General features: G+C 43.8%; 2 protein-coding genes and 1 long non-coding RNA gene across 9 annotated transcripts in view; 1 reads left to right on the plus strand and 2 right to left on the minus strand.

Moving 5' to 3' along the window:
- On the minus strand, window positions 1-20,288 carry herc4 (HECT and RLD domain containing E3 ubiquitin protein ligase 4). 5 transcript variants are annotated; one of them, XM_062518926.1, is made up of 25 exons: window positions 20,070-20,288; window positions 18,548-18,611; window positions 17,527-17,840; window positions 16,785-16,944; window positions 16,230-16,306; window positions 12,201-12,422; window positions 11,793-11,884; window positions 11,513-11,643; window positions 10,516-10,682; window positions 10,152-10,261; window positions 9,649-9,773; window positions 8,993-9,052; window positions 8,548-8,659; window positions 7,848-8,037; window positions 7,543-7,715; window positions 6,656-6,775; window positions 6,146-6,247; window positions 5,599-5,766; window positions 5,046-5,189; window positions 4,404-4,570; window positions 2,918-2,984; window positions 2,699-2,781; window positions 2,065-2,248; window positions 1,496-1,598; window positions 1-1,174 (listed from the first exon to the last, which is right to left on the minus strand). In XM_062518926.1, the coding sequence occupies exons 3-25, from the start codon at window positions 17,750-17,752 to the stop codon at window positions 966-968; spliced, it is 3,192 nt and encodes a 1,063-aa protein (XP_062374910.1). In that variant the 5' UTR covers window positions 17,753-17,840; window positions 18,548-18,611; window positions 20,070-20,288; the 3' UTR covers window positions 1-965. The 5 variants fall into 5 exon arrangements, with proteins under 5 accessions (XP_062374910.1, XP_062374911.1, XP_062374913.1 ...); XM_062518927.1 differs by lacking the exon at window positions 18,548-18,611 and having other exon boundaries at window positions 20,133-20,288; XM_062518929.1 differs by lacking the exon at window positions 18,548-18,611 and having other exon boundaries at window positions 10,185-10,261.
- Window positions 20,289-20,797: 509 nt separating this feature from the next.
- Window positions 20,798-23,761, plus strand: LOC134063845 (uncharacterized). Its single transcript, XR_009936203.1, has 5 exons — window positions 20,798-20,869; window positions 20,965-21,077; window positions 21,250-21,303; window positions 21,949-22,011; window positions 22,447-23,761. It is a non-coding gene; the product is annotated as an uncharacterized LOC134063845 (long non-coding RNA).
- A 710-nt stretch (window positions 23,762-24,471) lies between these two features.
- tbc1d12a (TBC1 domain family, member 12a) overlaps window positions 24,472-25,558 on the minus strand; it is a 26,897-nt gene continuing 25,810 nt past the window's right edge. For all 3 annotated transcript variants that reach the window (XM_062519489.1, XM_062519488.1, XM_062519487.1), the window contains one exon: window positions 24,472-25,558. This exon is cut by the window's right edge and continues 360 nt beyond it. The gene's annotated coding sequence lies outside the window, so the exon portion shown is untranslated.

Here is a 25,558-nt window from a genome sequence, read left to right on the forward strand (position 1 = left end):
TCATGGCTGCAAAGGTATTTATTTGTAGCTAGCTTAAGGCTTACAGCCAAATGCAACAACCCAGCTGTAGGGAGCACACACATCTGTCCACTGACATGTGGCTACTGCGGTGGGCGTTGCTCTCACTCATTGGCCAGTGATGTGACTCTCTCTCTCTTTCAAAGTGAAAATACTGATTCCATGGTATTTGTGAACGCGAAGCCAGCACGTGCTCCATGCACAGAATGATATGGCCGGCAGCAGACGTGACGTACTGTATGTGTTAGTGTGAATTGGCTAGGAGTCTATCCAACACCACGACGCTCTGGAGATGTCTCATCGTTCTGATTGGTCGACACGTCTGATGTCACCTAATGCTATGTGGAACAAGCTTCATCAAGAATGTCCCAAAATGAGAAGACTGTTGTTGGACTGATGAAATTATGAGACCAAGATGAACGGCTTAAAAACGGATCACTGAAATGGATGCTTAGCTACGTTTGTGGATGCTTTGGGTTTCTTAATGCACAACAACTAACAAAAAGTACCATCAGTGTGAAAAGAGGTGAAAAGATCAGTGTGCATTCACTCTTTTCAACCGTGCCAACTCCCAAATATTAACTTAAGTCAATCAAAAGGATTCAGAACAACCTATAATACTGAAGACCCTAACAGAACTTTGATGCGGGTCCATAATTCCATTCACAGAGGTCATAGGCTATATGTTCCCTGTCGTGTCCACAGAACAATGCTGTAGTCTTGTCCAGTGACAGTCCTACTGTTTCTGATCACTCCCCAATAAAAAAAGAAAACAAGACTGTTTGTTTGTTCCGCAGATTATGTCCAGCGGTCTTCCATCTATTCCAATACATCCCTCCAATTAGGCTCTACACTGCATGAGGTAAAAAAAAGTGGCTCTAGGGGCTCTCTACCGGGCCTGATCCCATATTCGGTGGCTGGGGACGAGGGGCTCCCATGCGGGTCGCTCAGGCCAGGTTGAAGCCCTGGTTGTGCTCGATGGCCTCCAGCAGTTTGTTGCGCAGCATGGCGGCGCTGTTGTACTTGGGCAGGTCCAGCAGGTTGAAGCAGGTGTGGGCCACCGGCAGGTACTGCTCGCCCCCACCCGTGGGCTGGATCACCAGCTTCAGGCTCCTCATGCCCAGGATGGGGATGCGGTCACTTCCTGTGAGGAACACTGCACACACACACGCACACACACACACACACACACACACACACACACACACACACACACACACACACACACATCCCCCCTCCACACAGACACACACACACACACACACACACACACACACACACACACACACACACACACACACACACACACACACACACACACACACAAACACACACACACACACACACACGCATACGCACACGCACACACAGCTGATGGTGAATATACTTAATCAAAAGACTGGAAATTCTCTGTACAAGAAACAGCAAGCATGAAATTATTCAAATAAACTGATAATTCAAAGGAAGTGACACCTACAGAGAAATTGCTTCTTCTTCTCCAAAGGCAGATCGTGAAAAACTTCCCAGAAGGCCTTGATGGTGGGATGATCGGCCCAGTACTCCCCTTTATACTCTGTGTTCTACAAAGAAGACAAACAAAGAGATAGGAAGCGTGTTGGAAAATTAAGAAGAACGCCAAGCTGTTGTATTTGACATACCTCTCACATATATGTATTAACAATAATAATCCTATATATATTTACATATTTATACCAATAATGCTTAATATGAGTTTATGTGAGCAACAGGAAATCATGAGACCTTACAATGACCTGAATTGAATGACAGTCTGACCTTAGTACTCAGTACTACACATTCGCCACAAGGGGGTGACAAAGACCCAACACTGAAAGGCCATCCTGCCAGCTGTAACCCTAGTATACGCAGTGCCAGGCATGACTCAATAACACTCCGTGATCACGAGACTCCCTGAAACCCAATCTGATGGTGTTTATCCTGAACGTGCCGGATTAGGGGTGTCGCTCTCTTATCTGACTAATGGCAAAAAGGCCGATATGCTTTTAAAAAAGGAGTGTGTCGGATTACCTTCTCCAGCTCTTTCCAGTCGTAGTTAGTGTTCCCAATGACCATGGCCTGCAGCTCGCTGGGCTGGAAGAGAAGCAGCACTTTGCCACCGCACACCTTGTGGAATCCAGCAGCGAAGGCTTCAAACAGTGGCGCCACAGACTTGTTGAAGATGTAATCCACATACGCGTTCACAAACTCCTGCCTGACAAAGTAAAAATGGAAAAGTCATCAAATAAGTATAAGTATATATACTTTTCTGATCCTGTGGGGGAAATTCGTTCTCTGCATTTAACCCAATTTAACCAAATTAGTGAACACACAGCACACAGTGAACACACAGTGAGGTGAATCACAGACTAACCCAGAGCAGTGAGCTGCCTGCCCAACCAGCGGCGCTCAGGGAGCAGTGAGGGGTTAGGTGCCTTGCTCAAGGGCACTTCAGCCATGGACTGGTCGGGGATCGAAACGGCAACCCTCCGATTACAAGCTCGAAGCCCTAACCAGTAGGCCACGGCTGCCCCCTAAATAGAATAGATAGACGCGGGGGGCGGGGGCATTGACTATGTGCCTCCTTCATCAGAATATCCTATTCATGGATTTGAACCTGTAAATAAGGAGAACTGTAGGAGATCACTGTGACCTCGTTTTGTACCTGTTGGACTTGTTCACATTTATGTCGGCCCCGTTAGGGATTAACTCCAAGACTTCCGTCGCTCCATAGTTGTCCTCTGTGACCTGAAAAGAAACATATATCTCCTGAAAACAGCAGTCACACACTGGGCAGTGGTCGTAGCAGTTCCACATTCTAATCCTGAAACGCCGGGCTCCTCTAACGTGAAATGAAGAGATTTCATTGCAGCGTTGTTCTTACTGTGAAGTTGAGACAGAAGGTGTCTTCGATGTCGTCCTCTGTGTAATCCAGCAGCTGCTGCAGACTCCTGAGAGGGAGAGGGACATGACAGTCACTTCACTTTTACTTCCCTCAGGCCACAGAAGGCAAGGTGAAGTGCATATGCCTTGTTTCACTGAATAGTTTTAAAGGAGAAATCTGTACATTTTTCATTTAGATCTCCGTTTCTTGTGGTCTTGAATACTGTCACAAAACCCCCAAAAACAATAGGTTACCTAGCTTGAGTTTCCTAACTTGCCTAGCTTGAACAGTTACAGTGCTACACTGGGGGCATGTTCATGACCCCCCATGTTTATGCCCCCAGAGTGGAGCGCTGTAGCTGCCTGGCTGTTCTACCAATTGTTTTCGGGGGTATTTCATACACCGAGTGAGTACTCGGTGACCTCAAGAAAAGATTGGCAGATTTCTCCTTTAACTACACGATTCATGGGCCCAACTAGGGCTGAGTTTAATTATGGCTTCAGAAAGAGCTCTCGGCACCAGAGCTTCAATGGGGTAATTACAAATCAAATCACAAAATGTTCTCAAAGCACGACAGCGCTGAGGAGAGAGAGAGGACGACTGAGGAGAGGGGGTCTGGGTAAACCCAGGCCAACCTGGTAGCACATTTGAATTTGCGCCGCAAGTTTGTCTGGCAATTCTCCCAATGGAGTCGACTTCCAAATCCCCAAAACACCCAGGGACTAGGGTTGGGTATCGAGAATCGAGAATCGATGGGAACCGGGACTAGCTTTCCAATTCTCCCGGAATCGTTCAAAAGTTTAAATTTCAATTCCTAGTATCGATTCCCAGTCCGCGAACCGGAAGAAGAAGCCGCTAAACACCAACGAAGAAGGTGTTTGCATAACCGAGCTGAGGCAACAAGACAGTTCATAGATTTGATATTTATATTGTAGTTGAAAACAGCCCTGTGAGAAATTTATAGTAAATGTCATTCAGAAAGACCGTTGGTTAGCTAGCTCATTTAAAATATCCAAACTTTTTTGACCCTGCTTTTTACAAGAATCGGAATCGAGAATCGTTAGGAACCGGAATCGAAACAAGGAATTCAAACGATACCCAACCCTACCAGGGACCAATCAGAAGATTTATCTGGTATAGGGCGGGTTTTATAGAATGACAGACGAGGGCAGTTGGAACGGGCAATGACTGTGCTAATGCCGTTAGCTTTCAAGAAAAGGGACGTGTATTTTCACTGAAACGGAGTAGACAACTGCAAGACAGATATGCTAGTTGTACTTCGGAAAGCAGTCGCTAACAGTTTTATGTGCCAATTTGAGTTTCATTTCACTGCTGGTTACGTCTCTAGAACAGCACAGTCCACAGCAAGACGTTCTACCCTGCCAATTAAGGTATCATTAACATCAACAAGGCCGCACATCTGGAAACACTGTGAAATGGGCTAGTGGTCTTTTGAGAGGAGAGGTTGGGTGGATGAAGGACGCACCTCCCCACGTCGGGCATCATCTCCTTCAGGTCGTCCAGGGTGGGGGACCTCTGGAGGAGCTTCTTATAGAGCACCAGGGGGAAGTTGAGCTCCACGATGGTCAGGTTATAAATGGCCAGGCCACAGATGGCCCCGATCAGGTGGAACAGGTCGATGTCCTCAAACGTCTGAAACACAGTCACTATTGAAGCCAACCACTCTGGACAAGTCCATGATATTTAAACAGTGTTGTTATGACGTTGTTATGATGTGGACAGGCGAAGGACAAAGATTCATACAGATGTCATTAAGGAAAGTAATTTATGAGCCACTCAAGATCGTATGACTCCCTGAGGGAACTTTATAGGGCTATAAAATGTGATCACTGGATTGCACAACCGGTTAGACTGGCTAAAGCTCGGAAAATCTTTACGCAATGTTTAGGGAAGCCCAACTTTCGAAACATGTTTACCTGCCTGCTCAACAACAGTTTTTCAAAGGCCTTTACTCAACATTAAAATATGGTGTCCTGACTCTTACACAAGACACATTCAAACAATGTGAACGCATTGCATTGCATGCATTCAATGCATACACACATGCATGCATGTACATACAGGCACACACACATACATCCTCAACAGTAGGATTGCTGTAGCTCACCTTGTTGGCAAACCAGATGAGGCGGGATTCCTCGTGGTAGCGGAACATTCCGTACCTGGGGTCAAGCAGCTCTCTCATGATGAGAAGGAAGAACTCCTTCCTCACACCTCCAGCGTCCACCGCCTCCTCCCCTACAAAGATAACCTGCACCGCACACACACACACACACACACACACACACACACACACACACACACACACACACACACACACACACACACACACACACACACACACACACACACACACACACACACACACACACACACACACACACACACACACACACACACACACACACACACACACACACACACACAACAAACAAACACACATTGACTATACGATTCATGGGGCCAACTAGGGCTGAGTTTAATTATGGCTTCAGAAAGAGCTCTTGCAGCTCAATAATATGGAACAAGGCACCACAGCTTAAATGGGGTAATTACAAATTAAATCACATATTATATTATATATATATATATAACATTTCTATTTGCAGGCTTTGTTCTAAATGGCATGAGACAGTGCAGTTGTGTTTTCTGGGCGTCACCTTGAGGGGCTTTTTGTAGTCCACGTTTTTGGACTTGCGCAGCACCTCCATGGTGTCGCCCACGATGTTCTCGCGCCGCACGATGAGGATGAGGCAGGGGTTCACCGACTCCACCACGGGGAGGAAGAGCGAGCTGAAGTTCTGCCGCTGAGCCTGGTCTACGGCTATCTACACACACACACACACACACACAGACACACACACACACACACACACACACACACACACACACACACACACACACACACACACACACACACACACACACACACACACAATATAGCCACAATAGGCCAGCAAACGACAGACATGCATACACATGCGCGACAGCACACACAAAAGAACACCCACACAAGGACAGACAAACCCATGGTTTCATGAGGTGTTCTCTTTTCTTTCTATACATATGATAATTAGTGCTTTGTGGCGTATGCCTATGTGTGTGTGTGTGTGTGTATGTGTGTGTGTGTGTGTGTGTGTCCATGATTGTATGCATTCAGATTGCTGCAGGTATGGAGCTGCCAGTGCTCAGACAGAGGAGGCCCACCTGCATTTGGATGACAGCGTCGGTCTGCAAGAGCGTGGTCTTTGCCTGAGCGTCAAACACAAATGGGTATTTGCACATCGTCACAGGGAAGCTGTCTCCATGCTGTAGACACACAGAGGAACAAGAGCATGTTTGCAGTGAGCAGATTGTGCTATTTGTCTCCTTCGAATGTACATTTGGATGTGACTAAAACTCATACATATTTGATCACAGTGTGATTTGCCTTAGGCAAGCAAGTTTTATTTGTCAAATTGTCATTTTCTAGGTGACATTTTCCATCACTCTGAGATTGTTTGGTTTGGCTGAAAAGCAAAAGCTAAAGAAAGAATCTGAAATCTATGGTATCTTTTCCCACGTACTGTAGGCTTGTAAAGACTGATATGTAACTGCTGTGTTAACAATCACAAACTGCACTTCATTTTTTTGTAAGTAGCATCTGTCCAACATGCTAAATGGTTAATGCAGTTCTATAAAACTGATGACTTAATAGCTGTCTTATTGAAAACCCACAGAGGAGTAGACCTGTTGCTGGATCCAGTTGATGTAGTCGTTTCGGATGTCGATCAGCTCGTCCAGTTCGTGGATGTAGAACTTGTCGTACTGGATGATTTGTCCAGCTGCCTCGTTGACCTGTGACAAATCATGACTTGAGTGCGGTACCACAGGCAACATTTTTGAAAACATGTCTGCAGGAGGCCTATTTACTGTACAGTCGGCATTCCCTGCCTTGAGCGGGCCAGTGTGATGTCAAAAACGACATTGATCCCTCGGGACAGACGTGGTAGAGGCCAAAATCAGGGAGCAGGCGTGACTCTACAGCACAGCAGTGGTGCTCAAACTTTTTCTGTCATTCCCCACTTTGGAGGTGGGGAATTTTCAAGCCATATTAACAGGGCAAAATGAAAATATATATTTGTTTTTGCATTTTGGTTCCAGGTTACAATGACTGTCTCGGCCCACTGGATCGTTATCTCAGACGCTACGGTCATAGACAACAATGCTGCTGACAGCTCTGCTATTGCTCACTTTTCTCCTTCTACTGTGTGAAGTTGGTTGGTTCCACAGAGGCGACACTTCTGTTCAGGAGGCAACTAGTGTCGCTATGGGCATGTGCAAGTATATAGGGATTTGGCACTCCTGTGACCTCACAACTAGCACGTGCAATGACCAAAGCATCAAGTGAATCTCAGCCTTTAGGCATTCAAAGCTCTAGAACAAAGTAGTTCGTAATTCCAAGCTGTCGCAAGCCGTCACAGAGAATTCAACATGTTTAGTCGCAGTTGCAAGGTTTTAGAACATGGCGTCTCGTTGGGAATCTTTGATCTGAACCCTACTTTAGTAGCAATGAGAGGCTGTGAGTGGCATGTCTGACTGCAGCTCTGTGCTGAGGTACTCACGGCGTGCAGAAGGCCCAGGAGCTTGAGCGAATGGTGCAGGAAGCAGGTGAGCATCTTCAGCTCAGACGGCGGCACCCCCACCTTCTGCATGCGCAACAGGTACAGCACCACCTCCTTGTAGAGCTCCACCCTGCGCTGGAACATGGAAGGCTCCAGCCGCGACCACCAGTTACCTGTGGGAGGGAAGGAAGAGAGCAATGGCAGAGGTTGGCATCAGACAAGCATGCCTAGGCTCCATTGGGGCGTAGAGGAAAGGGCAGGGAGGCCAGGGTGGGGGTGGGGAGGGGCGGGGAAGGGTCACTCACAGAGAACCGTGTGTGCGGCCTCCTTCAGGCCGACGGTGGCACTGGCCAGGGGAATGGTGAGCGAGGCGTAGTTGCTGGGGTTGTGGAGCAGGGAGCACTCGGGCAGCGTGAGGTACAGACGCAGGGCCTCGATGTCTGGGGGAGAGGACGTGAGTCTGGGGAGCAGGGTCTTCTCCAGACTCGCACACGCCTGGAGGTGGAGACACACATCCAGCACCCACTGATTATCAGACAACTCTCAGAGCAAAAGCCAATGAGCTTAACTCTCAAAAAATGACAAACGGTCCAATGTTCACAACTGCCTGATGCAAAAATGAGAGTATTAGCAAGTCTTCGCAAACATTACGTATATTGCGGCTATGTTGGCATCAGGAGAGTAGAACCTGTTCATCTTAGAAGGATTGCAATTCCATACGTAGGACTGAGAGGTGACTGTTGATGTTAATCTCATTTGTGCGTTGCTAACAGAGAGTCCTAAACTAATCTCCTGGATTACTGTTTGAGCTCTTAGGCAGACTTGAAAGGATTTCTGTTCATTTATTTACTACAAGGTCAAGGTCAAGTCTGTTGTGCATGAGGAAGTCACATATTGTCTGTTTCCATGATGGCATACAAACATTGTAGGAGATATATTTGAGAAACTGCAGGTGAGATATACAAACAACAGGTGCCTCTCCAATACACTAACACACCAACTCACCAACTGTGAGATCTGTGGATAGTCTGGTTGGACCACTCTGTGCAAAAGTATGCGAGCGGTGTTCATATCCACCCCTGAGCACTTGCTGCTGGTGTTGTAGTGGTCTGGGTGACTGTGAACATAAATCAACATACCAATCTAGTTATCAGACTGCTCAGAAAAGTGGAGAAACGGTCATCTGTTGCGTAGGTAATATGATGGCTACTAGAAAAAGTTGCAACTCTGAAGCTTTTGAATCATCTCCTTAGTTCCAGCAATATGCATATTGCTTTCGGTTACGCCTTGCGGTCAACATGTACAAAACTAGCATTACTAGCATCACCATCAACAGACAGGCAAGGTACAAGGCTGTCCCCTGAGACCATGCTTTTTCAGCCTTTAATTCCTGGATCCCTTCAGTACAAGACGTGATTCACAATGAATAAATGACAGAATTATACGTCACCTTGTTGACAAGAAGCTCCCATTGAGGCAACTCGCTGAGGAGAACACAACATCAATCTCACTATGAGGAACACCAAAAAGACAATTAGTGAGAATGATCTCCATTCTCATAAGGCACTTCAAACTGTTGGCTTTATACTTTATTTGGAGTGTAGAATTTTGAAAGATGTCACAGAGATCTCAGAAGAGGTTTCCTGAAGCAACTTTGGGAATGACTTCTGTGACGTCTTAACAATTTCATGACAAATTCCACACTGGAACTCTATGGCACTTGCACCAGCAAGCTACATACTAGGGGTTTCATGACTAATGATTTTTACTTGTTGACTATTATAGTTCTTCATAAGAGTTGGCGACTAGTCGACTATTCTTTACGCACCGGACAGTGCTGGTGCTAATACTACTGTAGTGTTAGCTAAATGGCAGCATTTTTAGATGGTTACCCTTAGTAGACATGTTCCTACAGCACTTCAACATTGCTGTACTCAACTTACAATACTGTGGAACAGGTCTTCATTTACTTCCGTAAACAAAATGTCTAGCTTGCTTAGCCGTAAGCCATTTTGTCCATGGCTAGTTGACTGCTGCCTAAAGCACTGACTAGTGATTTTAATAGTCAACTATTCGATGGCAGCCCTACCACAGACGCCGACTTACTTTGAGATTTCGGGCGGCAGTCGTCCATGAGCGTGACTCAGCCATTTCTGAATGAGGTCAGCACTCAGCGTGTGGATGTGACCTCGAGGATCAGGCACTCGGAAATCGACAGGGGCAAGGTCATTCTAGACGAGAGGAGAGAGGAGAGGAGGTCTGTTATATCAGCACACAGACACACAAACACACATACACACACACACACACACACACACACACACACACACACACAGAGGTGTAAAAGTCCAACTCCAGAAAGTAAAAGTCCCGCCACATATTTCTTCCAACCGTTCATTAAATGAGATGATTCTGAATTAGCACAACTCCTCATATTAGGCAGGCAGATTTGCTAATTGGCTCACATCACCTGTGATACGTTCACAGGTAGAAGCAATACCTGGCGGGACTTTTACTATCTAAAGTCAGACTCGTACACCTCTGCACTGGACAGCTGTGGGCCGGAGAGGGGGAGCTGATTGGGGTCGGGAGTTAATTCATCCTTTCACCTGATTGTCATGCGCTCTCCACCAGGGACGCACCTGGTCTGTACTAAAGTGGGCAAAGCTCTGGTCCCCTCCGGCAAAGATTCGCCTCACGTAGTATCCCTGCTCGGAGTCTGAAATAAGGGAGAGCACACCATGAGGACCAGGATCTCCTGCGTGTTGTGTTCTATGGATGGTAAAGGCATCTTCATGACAAAAGCAATTCAAAGGCTGTGTGTGTGGTCGAGTGTGTCCCACTGGTGACGATCAGGAGGACCATAACATTTCAATATACTGTGGGATAACTGATGTCAGTCTTGAATTACTGCCATGTGATGCCTGGCATCTGTCTGTGTATGTCCCATTATGGACCTAAAGCCAACCTAACCGGAGGGCATGTCGTCCGGCTCCGGGTTGTTGAGGGCCCTCCAGGGGCCCTTGACCAGTGCAGGGCTCTTCCTGTTGCAGGTGGAACGTGTGCCCAGCTGCCCATTGCCGCCCAGCCCGAAGGAGTTGATCTTCCCTGAGGTGGAGATGAAGGCCAGTGTGTGCTGCCTTCACATGAAACATACACACAGATATGCCACCTCAGTACAGACCACACCTCAGTCAGGTCTAATTAAAGATTTAACTCCATTACATCGACTCCTGCCACTCCACTCAAAATGATAAGACGGGCATCATTCAAACAAACCTCATGATACATCTCTCTCATATGAACCCCATTTAAGTCGCAATAAGAAAAAAAAAAAAAAAATGTCATACTCACTCACTCCCCCCTTAATGTTAAAGTAATGGGACAGGGTAATGGATGTGCTTCTCTGTGCGTACCTTGGGTAGAGGTGTGAGCATATTAGGTGCATCATCTTTGCTATGAATTATCCTTAGCTATGAGCATTACGTTTGACCTTTACGATGAACTCTATCTTAATCAGTGACAGTAGTTGGTAGTGACTGTGTTTATGAACTGGCCAAGCAGCAAAGCTTCAGTCTCAGCCAAATGAATAAGTACAGTGAGTAAACACCGGGGGCGACCCCCCCCCCCCCCCCCACCCTTTCACCCACCCACTGACCTTCTCAAGCCTGCTAATCAATTGATAATCACAGCCAGCGGAAGAAGAAAAACACGTACAATATTGTAGCAAGTCGCCCAAGGAGCAATTGTGGATTAAAATTTGTGTTGATTTCGTTCTCATAGTGGACCCTATTATTACAGCATTGGTTTCATGCCGTGATAACTTTGGTACAAGCATTTGTCTATTGCCATTCTTCTACATCCATGCAATGCACAACAAATACACTGGTATCCAAACCTTAAGCTTTAAAAAAGCAAAAAAACAATTGAGGTACATTGAGAAACCGAAAATGGTACATTCTTTGCTAACCTGCCACAGGCGATTTGCGTGACTATGTTTCCCATGAGCTCGAACACCTTGCGGGGATTGATCTCGTGGTTAGTGCTGTTGTGGCCTAGCTGCCCATACCCTCCTGCTCCAAACGTGAACACTCCTCCCTCCTGCAAAAATATCACACACACACAAGCCAGTGAGTCAACACAGGACAGTCACTTGGGGGAGGGATAATGTGCTCGTGTGTGAGCAGATGACGGTCTGTGTGTGTGTGTGTGTGTGTGACAAAGAAAAAGAGAGAGACAGTGGGGGTCACCTTTGTAAGTGCGGCAGTGTGGTCCTCTCCACAGCAGATGTACACAACTCTCTGGGACCGCAGAGTCTTTAGGAGAACTGGAAAATGCCGGTCTGAAAGGAGGGCACAGAGGGAGAGGAGGGAAGAGTAACTATGAAGAGAATGACACTCTGCTAGACCAATGGGCTGCTTGTGTAGTGAGTCAAACATTCCATTCATATTATTATTATTCACATAATAACTACACTAATAACAATAACAGAAAACACAGTGACGTTCTTCAACTATCCAGTTCTTCAATTCGACTCATGAGTTTTTATATTCATTTTCACTCTTCATCGTCATGTGGGAAATGAACCCAGATAAAACATCACTGAGTTAGTTAGTATCCATCTGGCCAGAGGAGTCTGCATGACCCGTCCCTCTCACCGTTGCTGTCATTCAGTCCGAGTTGCCCGAACTTGTTGCGGCCCCATCCGAATACGCCCCCGGAGAAGGTGAGGGCGAAACTATGCGCCCCTCCGGCGGCGACCTGGGAGAAGGGGATCCCCAGCAGGGACTGGATGACCTGGGGGGACGAGACGGATGCCCCCACCGTTCCCAGGCCCAGCTGCCCATACTTGTTCTGGCCCCAGGAGAAGACCTGGCCTCCTGGAGAGAGGGGCACACAAGCACAGGGCCTGAGCATTACCACAGGAGAGAGGGGCACACAAGCACAGGGCCTGAGCATTACCACAGGAGAGAGGGGCACACAAGCACAGGGCCTGAGCATTAGAACAGGAGAGAGGGGCACACAAGCACAGGGCCTGAGCATTACCACAGGAGAGAGGGGCACACAAGCACAGGGCCTGAGCATTAGAACAGGAGAGAGGGGCACACAAGCACAGGGCCTGAGCATTACCACAGGAGAGAGGGGCACACAAGCACAGGGCCTGAGCATTACCACAGGAGAGAGGGGCACACAAGCACAGGGCCTGAGCATTAGAACAGGAGAGAGGGGCACACAAGCACAGGGCCTGAGCATTACCACAGGAGAGAGGGGCACACAAGCACAGGGCCTGAGCATTAGAACAGGAGAGAGGGGCACACAAGCACAGGGCCTGAGCATTACCACAGGAGAGAGGGGCACACAAGCACAGGGCCTGAGCATTAGAACAGGAGAGAGGGGCACACAAGCACAGGGCCTGAGCATTACCACAGGAGAGAGGGGCACACAAGCACAGGGCCTGAGCATTACCACAGGAGAGAGGGGCACACAAGCACAGGGCCTGAGCATTACCACAGGAGAGAGGGGCACACAAGCACAGGGCCTGAGCATTACCACAGGAGAGAGGGGCACACAAGCACAGGGCCTGAGCATTACCACAGGAGAGAGGGGCACACAAGCACAGGGCCTGAGCATTAGAACAGGACAGAGGGGCACACAAGCACAGGGCCTGAGCATTACAACTTGGACAAATCATCCAAAATAATTTGTATAGAACGAATCAACACTTGAAAAAATTTCAGCTGAACAAAGAAAAAACTGAAGTCATTGTATTTGGTAAAAAGGAAGAAGGACTTAAGGTTGCCACTCTCCTTGACACAAAAGGATTGAAAGCAAAGGATACTGTTAAAAATCTTGGTGTATTAATCGACAGTGATCTAAATTTCAACAGCCACATGCAAATGATAACTAAAACAGCTTTTTACCACCTCAAAAATATTGCCAAACTGAGAGGGCTAATGTCAAAACATGATTTAGAGAAACTCATTCATGCATTTATCTCTAGCAGGGTTGATTACTGCAATGTACTGTTCACAGGCCTTCCTAAAAAGACTATCAAACAGCTTCAGATGATTCAAAATGCAGCAGCTAGGGTTCTCACAAAAACAAAAAGAACTGAGCACATTACTCCAATTCTTAAATCTCTGCACTGGCTTCCAGTAAGTCACAGAATCAGACTCTGGCAAAGTCTATCTGTTAAAAACAGACCTGTAGCTGTCTTCTAATTATTCCACCTTAAGTCTTTTATGTTAATAATTCTTTATTGCTTTCTTCATTTTTATTTTTATTTTATTACTAATTACTAATTACTCTATTATTATTATTATTACTCTCTGCCCATCTATGCTTTTACAGTATATGCTATTACTGTTTGGTTTTTGTTTATGTAAAGCACATTGAATGACCTCTGTGTATGAAATGCGCTATATAAATAAACTTGACTTTCAACAGGAGAGAGGCACACAAGCACAGGGCCTGAGCATTACAACAGGAGTCTTATTCCAAAAATGGACAGAAGAAAAATAAAGATGCGTCTTCCTGTCTTCCCGCAAAACTAAACCAGAACTAAGCCAGGATTTTTTTGTTGACATACATTACATTTGTGTGGCGAGGCATGTAGTACAGCATATATAGAGTTGAAAGGAAGTATGCTTGAAAAGTTTGAAGTACTGTATGTTGTAGGTGTATCGTGAGGTGTCAGCCTTGACATATGATTCCATAGAATAGTTTGCGATCATGCTGTAATGCTGAGTAATACAGGGGACAGTTAATGCGATGATATGTGGGGCATGTTTTAAAGGTAAGGGGAATCTCATGATTGCTTTCATTTGTTCTGACTGAATTGTTGCTACAGTTTGTAAAGTTATGACCAAACTTTTGATGTGGGATATTACACATGGGACACTAAACTATTGGGATATGTAAATAAAAATGATTTGAGTCAGATTTGTGACATCTGACATGTAAAATAAAACTAGTTGATCTTTTAGTCCAAGTGAATGTTGGCATACCAAATTTGGAACATGAGAGAACATGCCTCAAAGCATTCTTAAAATAAAGCGTTCACAAGAATGGGAATTCATGGTCTCAGTCACCTTGAATTTTGACCTCCAAAATCAGTTCATATTAAAGTTCAAGCAAATTACATTTTTAAATTGCATAATGAATTGTCAATTGCATAATGCAATGACATTTTGAATGGCAAATTGAAAAAAAGCATTGCCATTTGAATTACGCTACTTCGATACATATCATCATATCATACTAAATTTGAAAAACATGCCTCCAGGGATTCTTGAGCAATCACACTCACGTGAATGAGACATACATGTGGCCACAGTGATTTCACCACCCCCTGCTACGGTACATCAGCAAAGCTACGAGCATTATCAAGGACTCATCACATCTTGGTCACCACCTGTTCCAAATGTTGCCCCTGTCAGGCGCTACCGGTCTGCCAAGATCCACACCATCTCATTTAGAGGTAGCCAAGGCCATGGGTGCGCGGAACTCTAACAAGCCCTAAGAAACATCTACACTATATATAGACAAAAGTATTGGGACGCCTGCCATTATTACTGGACTCTAGATCATCAAAACACATTTGGGATAATAATCTGGAACAGATGTTGTGAGCCAGGCCTTCACCTCAAATATCAATGCCTGACCTCGGCCATGCTCGGCCATGCTGCTCCGACGCGCGGTTCAGAGGTGGTGTGTGGGTTCGCCTGGGGGGGGGGCATTGGGGGGGGGCATTGTGGGTGGGTGGATGTTGTGTGCGTGGTGGGTGGGTGGATGTTTGCATGCGTGGTGGACGATGTGCGGGATGCCTCTTCGGGTTTAACTGGGTAACCTATTCCTACGCACCTGTCCCCACAAAAGAGGTGTGTAAAAGCGTTTTGTAAACCCTCTATAGTATAACCATTTATATCACCATTGATATACTTATTAATACTTAATATGACTTACAGTAATACTAACACACTCTATTTCTCTTCCCTTTCCCCTATACCTCACCTGTGAGGTAAACCATTACCAGCCATCAACCATCTCTGTGCCTGTCCCTCATCACACCTGAAGTCACATCCCTCTGACTGCCCTACCATCGCCATTGCCTTCGCCATCCCTATGACTGCCCTAACATCGCCTGCTGGGGTTCCCTGCCCGAATCTTTGGCCCTCGGATCCCAGCGACCCATCACCTTCCGAAATAACTAATGGATTACTAATGGACAATTTATTCCCTACACTGGACTATTTGAACTTTCATTGTCATTGTAACTTTCAAACTACAAATGACTGTACTGTAACTGACCCAAGGCAGATGGGTTGGGCCCTTGAGTCGTGGGTCTGTCTGAGGTTTCTTCCTATATGTATCTCCAATTCTAGGGAGTTTTTCCTTGCCCCTGTCACTCATGGGCTCTCTTTGAATGTCTAACACTCTGTAAAGCGCCTTGAGACATGTGTAATGTATTGGCGCTCTATAAGCGACATTAAATTGAAATTGAAATTGACCTCACAAATACTCTTTTGAATGAATTGGAAAACAATCCCACAGACACTCATTTACATACAGCCCTTAGAATGTTAATTCATACCAATCACATGTCAATGAATGAAAAATCTATAATCTGTGAATAAAAGGACAAGAGATCACTGACTAGTGTGTCAAGTAAACTGAAGGATACCTACCTTTGGCAAGAGCGAGAGAATGACGGTATCCACATGCCACTTGCGTGATGCAGACATCTGATAAACTCTTGATGTTTCTGAAGGAAATGGAAAAGAGATATCAACAAAATTCCATTAAATCCAATCTGTCGGTCCATTCGTGCCAACAGCCAAGTGACAACAGGAAATTAACGAGAAAGGGGTAATGATCTAGACATGCATATCAATACTTTACTGGAAATCAAACTTCCTTTTGAAATAGTATCTTGGGAAAAAACTCTTCATCTAGATAAAGACTTCTCTAAAGAGAGAATGCAACATGGTTGTCTTTTATCTACATGTGTTTGATTGTTGCACCAAATGAATATGGCGTATCAGCCAAGAATCAGAGCAGTTATCATCACAACATCATTGATGGCACACATGATGCACATGCTTTTAGTGACTTATCATGTAACTCCTGTTTGGCAAACTGTCTATACTAAGAGGAACTTGTCAGGAGCTTTCCAGAAATCTGACATAAGCCCGGCGGAATGCGTTTCCTTCCAGACTACCAATGGGAGATGACCTCCCTACCTTGGCACCCGGACACATTCTTCAGAGTTGACAAAGCCCAGTTGGCCATCAGATGCCAGTCCCCAGGCAAAGACTTGTCCCTTGTCGTTGAGTGCGAGAGTGTGGGCTTCCCCGCATGATATGAGCACAATGATCTGGGCATCTAGGGCCACGACCTGTTCTGGAAGAATGAGATCCACATCAGCACCTGAGAAGGCTGCTTCCCAATAGCAGTCCTTGACAATAAGTATGGGAAAACACAACATATAAAACACAATAGCTAATATGTATCTCTTCAGCCTTGCTAACTTATGTAGTTCAGTCAGGTAGTGAAAAAGTAAAGACCACAATCAGGGGCTGAGATTTATACAAAAACTGTATTCAAAAAAGCCGCAAAAGCATCTTGAATACAGTTTTTGTATAAATTTCAGCCCCTGAGTGCGGACTCTACTTTTTCACTACCTGACTGAACTTTTCTTGGAGTTACGCACCGGGCACAACAAAATTATTAGAGAAAAGGCGCAGACGCCATCTCAACCTACGTGACCTATGTAGTTAGCATCCTTAATAATACTCTTTCTTCAGACACAGGCTGCAAAAGGAGAACAGCCATGGCGAATAGCATAATTTCATATTGGATTTAAGTAATTTTCCACATACCGCCTTGACTAATTCACAGTTGTGGAAAGGGGACATTGACACCGCATTTACTCCTATGGACATATGAATGTTGAGTTCCTTCTGCCAAAGCACAAACTCTAACCTGGTTTCTTGCGGGGCTTCTCGTGGCCCAGCTGGCCGAGGTCATTGCAGCCACAGGTGTACACCGTGCCGTCGTCCAGCAGGAACGACGTGTGTCGGCGGCCACAGCCCACGCCGCACAACCGTTTCCCCGCAAAGAAGTCACAGCTGCGTGGCTCAACCACTATCTCTTCCTCAATGCCGCCCAGACCCAGCTGGCCATAGGAGGCGTTCCCCCAGCACAGCATTGCCCTGAGCCCCCACCACCGCCACCTGGATTCGATGCCAGCCGAAGGTAGCCACTGTCCACTGGGTTGGAGCACCTTCAATTCTGCCCTAGAAGTTGGACATTAACTGCCATTAGTGTCTCTAAAGATAGTAAAAGAGTAAAAACTGCCTGATCACACATTGGTAATTTTATACGAGTGAACTCTTACAAGGAGGCATTGGCGAAAAATGTAACTTTTTATTAGTCAAATTTAAGTTTTTTTTTTTCAAGTTCTCATATCACTATGTCCATTGTAATAACACATTGTTTGGGTCAAATAAAAATGTAAACAAATTAGTGTTTTTTTTACATATACAGTTGTGTTCATAACTTTTGGAAATTGAACGTAATGCCTTAATTTAAAAAATGAGGGAAAATCCAAGCTCTAAGGACACCAATTTTATTTTGTGTTTTTTTCTCCCAGATAGCCTTTTAGCCTGTTTGATGCTCATGCGAATTAATCCAGCCAATAGGCTAACTGAAGAAGACACCATGCCAATCTCTAGGTATGGTAAAGGGTATGTGATGATGGCAATTTTCATTCCAAAGGCCAAGGTAACTTTATCAGGGTGCATAAAAAGAAAAATCTGCCTGCCTCTATGAGCATTTAACATAGGGGTAAGTATGGCACATGTAAGGAAGAAAATGTATTTATTTACAATGCATTATTCCTTCACAAAGAAAATCGGTGTCCTTAAAGGTTGTGTCATTATTTATTTTATTTTATTTTTAATTAAGACATTAAGATCAGTTTCCATAAGTTGATTTTATATACCTCTTTTAGGTTAACTTTAGCATGTGCAAACTGTCCACTGGGTTGGAGCACCTTCAATTCTGCCCTAGAAGTTGGACATTAACTGCCATTAGTGTCTCTAAAGATAGTAAAAAAGTAAAAACTGCCTGATCACACATTGGTAATTTTATACGAGTGAACTCTTACAAGGAGGCATTGGCGAAAAATGTAACTTTTTATTAGTCAAAAAGTTTTTTTTTTTCAAGTTCTCATATCACTATGTTCATTGTAATAACACATTGTTTGGGTCAAATAAAAATGTAAACAAATTAGTGGTTTTTTTACATATACAGTTGTGTTCATAACTTTTGGAAATTGAACGTAATGCCTTAATTTAAAAAATGAGGGAAAATCCAAGCTCTAAGGACACCAATTTTATTTTGTGTTTTTTTCTCCCAGATAGCCTTTTAGCCTGTTTGATGCTCATGCGAATTAATCCAGCCAATAGGCTAACTGAAGAAGACACCATGCCAATCTCTAGGTATGGTAAAGGGTATGTGATGATGGCAATTTTAATTCCAAAGGCCAAGGTAACTTTATCAGGGTGCATAAAAAGAAAAATCTGCCTGCCTCTATGAGCATTTAACATAGGGGTAAGTATGGCCCATGTAAGGAAGAAAATGTATTTATTTACAATGCATTATTCCTTCACAAAGAAAATCGATGTCCTTAAAGGTTGTGTCATTATTTATTTTTAATTAAGACATTAAGATCAGTTTCCATAAGTTGATTTTATATACCTCTTTTAGGTTAACTTTAGCATGTGCAAAATTAGCAAACTTATGACCACAACAACAGTATGAAATCCGCCCAGACAGACGTATCAAGATAGCTTCTAGAACGACGTCGAATCCACTGAGGGGAAAGAAATAAGGTGCGTCGCACTAGCCTACTTGATCAACTCCCAGAAGGCTTCACTTCACCTACGCAATGTAATTGGATTTCTGCTCAATGTGACTGTATTTGAATTGTTAACGCTATTAGTTTATGCGAGGTTCCTGTAATACTCAAAATAAGTTACTGTAGAAGCAAATATAACTAGTCTAAAATAATGATGAAATATGGTGTAAAACACAGGTATTCAGTTCACAGGGAATACTCTCTGTAGCCTAGACAACTCTGTAGAAGAATCGTAATGATAGCAAAAACACAACTACACAAATGTAGCCTACACATTTGTGCAGCTCTAATGACATGACCGACCTAACTGGACTGGGTAACTTATGAAATGTCAGACCGAACTGCGCCTAATTGGTCTTGGGTGGTGGCAGAAGCATGCGCCAGTATGCAACGGTCCTGAACGCGAATTCATAACAAACCTCGCTACCACAAGACCAGACGACACCATCCCACTAGTAGCTGCTAGCCATTCACAGCCTGATCGCTGCAAGTCTTTATTCTTTTCAATTCTGCAAAGACTGCCAATACCATGGTCACGTAGCCTAGTCCTACAACGATATCGATAGCTGGTTAAAATGCCGAGCCATAAATGAATTCTGCTTACCTGTTGCTAACGACTGCTAGCCCTGGCCAGACCGTACGTGGGCACGATCCTAATAATTATTACCTTTGCTCTTAAATTGCCTCCTAAAATGTTCGTGATCTTTCGAACAACCACACCACACAGAGCCCTCTGTCATCATTGAACAGTCAAATCAACAAGGCATGGGCGGCGTGTAGTGACATCACTACACACTAGAAAACACGCGAATGCACCGTAATGTTCTAGACTGTTTTCAGTTGGCGGATGTGACGATAAATGGTAGCAGGAAGTGGTACCAGACTTGGAAGAGCGCGTCGATGGGATATGAAGTGCAGAAAAGATCCTCGGCGTTCATTACTGTAATCCATTTTCATTTGATTTTTTTTTAAGTGTAACCCTTGTTTCAGCAGACAATTTAGTCCCTCTCTATAAATCACACATTTATTGTAGGCCAGCCAGAAATGTTTTCTCTTACACTGGTTTAGCCAAATCCAGCCCATAGGCCTACACAGATAAAGTGTGTGTGTGTGTGTGTGTGTGTGTGTGTGTGTGTGCACGCGCGCGTGTGAGAGAGAGAGTGTGTGTGTGTGTGTGTGTGTGTGTGTGTGTGTGTGTGTGTGTGTGTGTGTGTGTGTGTGTTTGTATGTGTAATTTGTGTGAATTTTCCCAATTGAATTTTCATATGTTGTCATACAGACTGTTTATCAGGCCTTCTTACAACATGGTGTTTCTTGACCAGACTCTCCCACGTCAGACAACATGAAAGCCCTTCGTCACACTTTATTTTTAAATCAATTTTAGGCTCGACTGGGAGTTTCCACGTAAGTCTGTGTGTAAGATAGTGTAACAGTAGCCTACTGTTAAAAAGTACTAGCTTACCTCACAATCCTGTCTAACTGGTACTTCTGGTTCCCAGGTAGCTATGTAAGCGTGCCTCAGTTGTCCCTGGCCCTCACAAGACACACCGTCTCACACAGGACTGTACCCGAGTGGTCTCAGAAAGAAACACAGATGCTGTACCTATTGGGGGTGAGTCAAGCAAGATTACCGTGCTGATGTTTGGAGACCATGATTGTATAGTTTTGTAGGTTCTGTGTGAAAGAGATCATATGTGAAGGTTAAGTAGGCCTACATTTGTAGCTATTAATGATGAAGTGAAATTCTCAAACCCGGGCTGATACTTACTCTGTCATTCTTACAGACTGTCTTTGGAATCATCTGCATCATAGTATGCATTTCCAAAGGACTGAAAGAGGTGAGATTTTCTGTTTACTGTCATTGTTGTCTAGTAGTTTCACTGTCATTAGCCTCGAGTTAGGTGACAGGCTGTTGTGTGAATAGGCTACTTGAGTCAATCTTTATCTTCACTTCATAGACCTTTTTGTTAGAAAATAATGTTGTCTCCTCTTGCTGTTACACAACCCCAGTTTAACAGTTGAAGTATTTGAAAGTATCATGACACAAGCTGCTCTTACAGCAATCACATTGCCAGCAAACTGTACTGTACCTGTTAGGCTAGTGTCCATTACTGTAAAGAAGACCTAGCCTTTGTCATCATGACATGAGGTAGCCTATAAGATGGAGTGATATTTAATGCAAGTGGTCTTAGGTAAATGTGTAGTTTAATAGCTGGCTTGTACATTAGCATTTCCTCTGATTCATTGCACCAGGGAAAGAGCTTTAGATACACCAATAATACAGTCAGTCTTATGCATCAGTGAGAGACCAGACGTTCCACGTTAAGCCTCTAATCAATGGTCTTTTCTACATTGAAATATGACATGTGCAATCATGTGCGGAGATGTGCAGATGTCATGTGCAATACGACAACTGACATGAACACAGTTGAGTAGGCCTCACCATGCTGTCTGGAATACTAAATTTGGTTCTTTTATTGCAGAAGGATAAGCAAGGAAATGGCTGTCAACCTCCTTTACAAAAACAACTGGTCTACAATAAAAGGGTAAAAGACTTGCAATTGCAATATATATTACTGAAAAATGTTTTAATGAACATCTGAAGCACTCTGAAGCAGGGTGTTTTAAAAGCCTTTGATCTCACATGACTATTCTTTTAAAACATGCCTATGCGTTTCAGCATTACTGACAGTTTTGACATTTGAAGGCAGTAATGATGAAAAAAAAAAAAAAGTTTTGGATACCCTACAGTTGGCGGAAACCCTACTACACCATATATCCATAGCCATATTTGTGGCTGAATATGTTGCTGCACTTACATACTAGCACTTCCATAATTAATTATTTCAGTATTTATACTGCTACTCATAATAATAATAATAATAATAATAATAATAATAACAATGTTTAATTAGACAACGTATTTCATAACTGAAGTAATGTACTTTTATTTATTCTTTCTTGAAAAACATTGTTTTCAGATTCTGACTGAACAGGACCTGTTACTTCTGGCCAGGATCCTGACCATTGGACTGGTAGACGCAGACCCTACCACCTTGCAGCACCTAAGGGAATACAGAGACCTTAGAGGAAGCACCACGTGAAGTGGTGACACTGACACATGTGCTTATGTGTCAAAGACCAGATATTCCACTGAGACTCTTGTTGTCTTTGTGAGTCGTGACACTGGTAAATGAGTATCTTTTGGGACTGTTTTGACTGAAGGAACCATGACCTTCAAGAGGATTAGTACTGGACTTGACATTTGTCACCTTTTGGTAGGCCTACAAGGTTGTCAAGGCTTTTGTTTTCCTGCTTGCTAGTATCAACAGGTAGGAGATTCCTCCATGGATAATCTAATCTAGGCTACAGTATGTGAGAATGCCTGCTGCTGCTGCTGCTGCTGCTGGCCGGTGCTCTTCTTCTGTGCTTTTGGGTTTTAAGGTGAACGGACCTGACCAAGCCGACAGCTGCTCAGTATAGCAGAGTCTGATAATCAGACAGTACTGAGTTTTATTCAGTAGGAAATTATAAGTGGATTGGTTCTTTTCTTAGTTGCGGCTTTGCTATAATGTTGGTGATTAATGGTGATAAGAGCAGTGCTTATAGTTTCTGCTGTATGTGAGTGTGTATGTGTGTGCGTGCATGTGTGTGTTTTGCACAAGATAGTCCTATAGGTCTCTATGGCAACGGGAACTTCCAGCTGTGCAGTTGTGTCACAGTGCCGGTCATTAGAGATAAACTGCTACGCCACATCATGTTCGCAATGTAGTGTTATGTTATAATGCACAGACATTTTACTCTTGTATATTATTGACAGAAGTTGTATTCATGTTGACCACAAGGCAACATAACTGAAGTTGTATATTTGAGCCTGTACATATATTTTGTAAGTTTGTTTTCTTTTTTTAATTTATTTGTAGAAAAAACAACCTTAATGTGGTTCTGTGTTGTATTTGTATTTTAAAGTGTTGATCGTTGATATCAGTTAAATCACAACTGGTCCTATACTATTTTAAGATGTTGCCGTTAAGATGGATTGTCTTTGTATCATTAGCTTTGTGAAGATCTTTCTGCATATGGATGTCAATAAGAAGTCTCACTGTGTCCAAAACAGTAAGTGGTGAAAGCTAATATGCTACTGATGTTGACCTATTGATGAATATGAATGCTTTCATTTGAGAGGTGATTCGACTGCTCGAACTAGCTTTTATACGTGGATGGAGCGCACATACATACTAATGGCAAATTTGCAGGGTACTACCTGATACAGTATTACATAACATGATTTCTAAATGTGTCAATATTGAGTGGATCATTTTCATAAAGCACACACACCTTGATATCATGGTTAATGAAACATAATTATGGACATGTCAGTAAACAAGGGATTATCATCACATCATTTGGAAGTGAAGTTTACTGAAGTAATGATTCTAGATCATCCAATACAGCTGTGACTTCATTCTCCTCTCCAGTAGTAGCATTGGGTTACAACGGGCATAATCCTTTGAGTTTATAAATATGTGCTTGCTGCTTGTATGACCTGTGCAAGATTGTGACAAAAAAACTATCTGCAATGGTTAATAAGAGCCTACTCGTCACATGGTCATGGAGGTCAACACAGAGCACAGTGTTATTCTCCTGTTGTGGACTTGGTTTTTAAGCCCCATAGACTCTGTTAAAAATAGTCAGGTGCAGAGTTAGCTTGTGGAGGCTTCGAGAAAAGGCTGTCTTCTATGCAACTCCAGAGAATGAAACGGAAACTATTTGAAGAACTAAAGATATTAATGCACTACATATTCTGAGAATAAGAATTGCAAAGAAAGTATCTATATAGTTACTTACCTATGTGATTAAATATCAATCATATCCGGTAATATCATTCAAAATGTATAGCACATAAGATTTTTATTTCCATTAGGATGAGTGTAAACAAAATGTTTATGTCTGATTACTCTGTTGGTTTTTAAAAAGGTACAAAAATGAACACGCGTGCAACAGTACCTTGTTATTGAGATATATTTACACATTTAGACAAGTAGCCTAAGAATTCATTTCACAATTTTTATATATGTATATATACATATATATACATATATATTTTTATATATGTATATATACATATACATTACCAGTAGAATGTAAGAAAACTGTACAGTAGTGAATTTTGAAATTAAAAACAAAAGATGTAGAAAAAAAAACTGGCTAAATGATTCAGGCTTAAATTAAAATACAAAAAAAGAATTATACAACTTTAAATAAAAGGTTTAACAGAAATAATCTAAACAGACACGCCGGCCATAAGTTCAAAACAAACAAACAAACAAACAAACAAACAAACAAAAACAGTCCTGGTTTGGAAATAACTGGAGACAACTGACTGAATGCATAACGTAGGTCTCTCTGCTACTCACAGTGCCATCACGTCATGGATGCAAGTGACGACAGGTCAGTTATGCAGCTGGACTGACCGTAGCAAGGTCTGGCCAGCACTCTCTGGGCGTCTAGGCCGCACTATTGCACTTTTTCTGTAATGTCTTCAAACTCATGAGTTTGCTCAAACTTTGGAGTGTCCAAGAAAGGGGGGGGAGAAGGCCTAAGATAGCAGCCTCGTTTACATAGCTGTTCCTCAAGAACAACCAAAGCGCGCGCACGCACGCACGCACATACACACACTCACTTCCTCAATTCACACAACGCATACACAGGACAGAGCAGAGGTCTTACACACAGACACAAAAGCAATGTATAGCAGTGCTGCGTCTAATAACAAGCTCAGACTTGCTTTACGAAGCACAAACATTGGCACTGAACCCTAATGGGTTGGGTGTGAATGGAGTGTGTTTCTCTGTGTGTGTGTGTGTGTGCGTGTGTGTGTGTCTGTCTGTCTCTCTGCCTGTGTGCCTGCATGCAGTGCCCCTGTGCGCGTGTAGAGAGCCTAGTGGCACATGTCGTGTGGCGTGGGTCCCACAGCGGTCTCTGCTCCTGGCACAATGGACGTCTTCTGAGCACGCGCCAGGCTGGGGTTTAAGGCTCAGAGCTCCAGGGGCCACCACACCCAAATGCTACCTGGGTCACACACATACACAC

The sequence above is a fragment of the Sardina pilchardus genome, chromosome 18, assembly GCF_963854185.1.
Source record: "Sardina pilchardus chromosome 18, fSarPil1.1, whole genome shotgun sequence".
NCBI lineage: Eukaryota > Metazoa > Chordata > Actinopteri > Clupeiformes > Clupeidae > Sardina > Sardina pilchardus.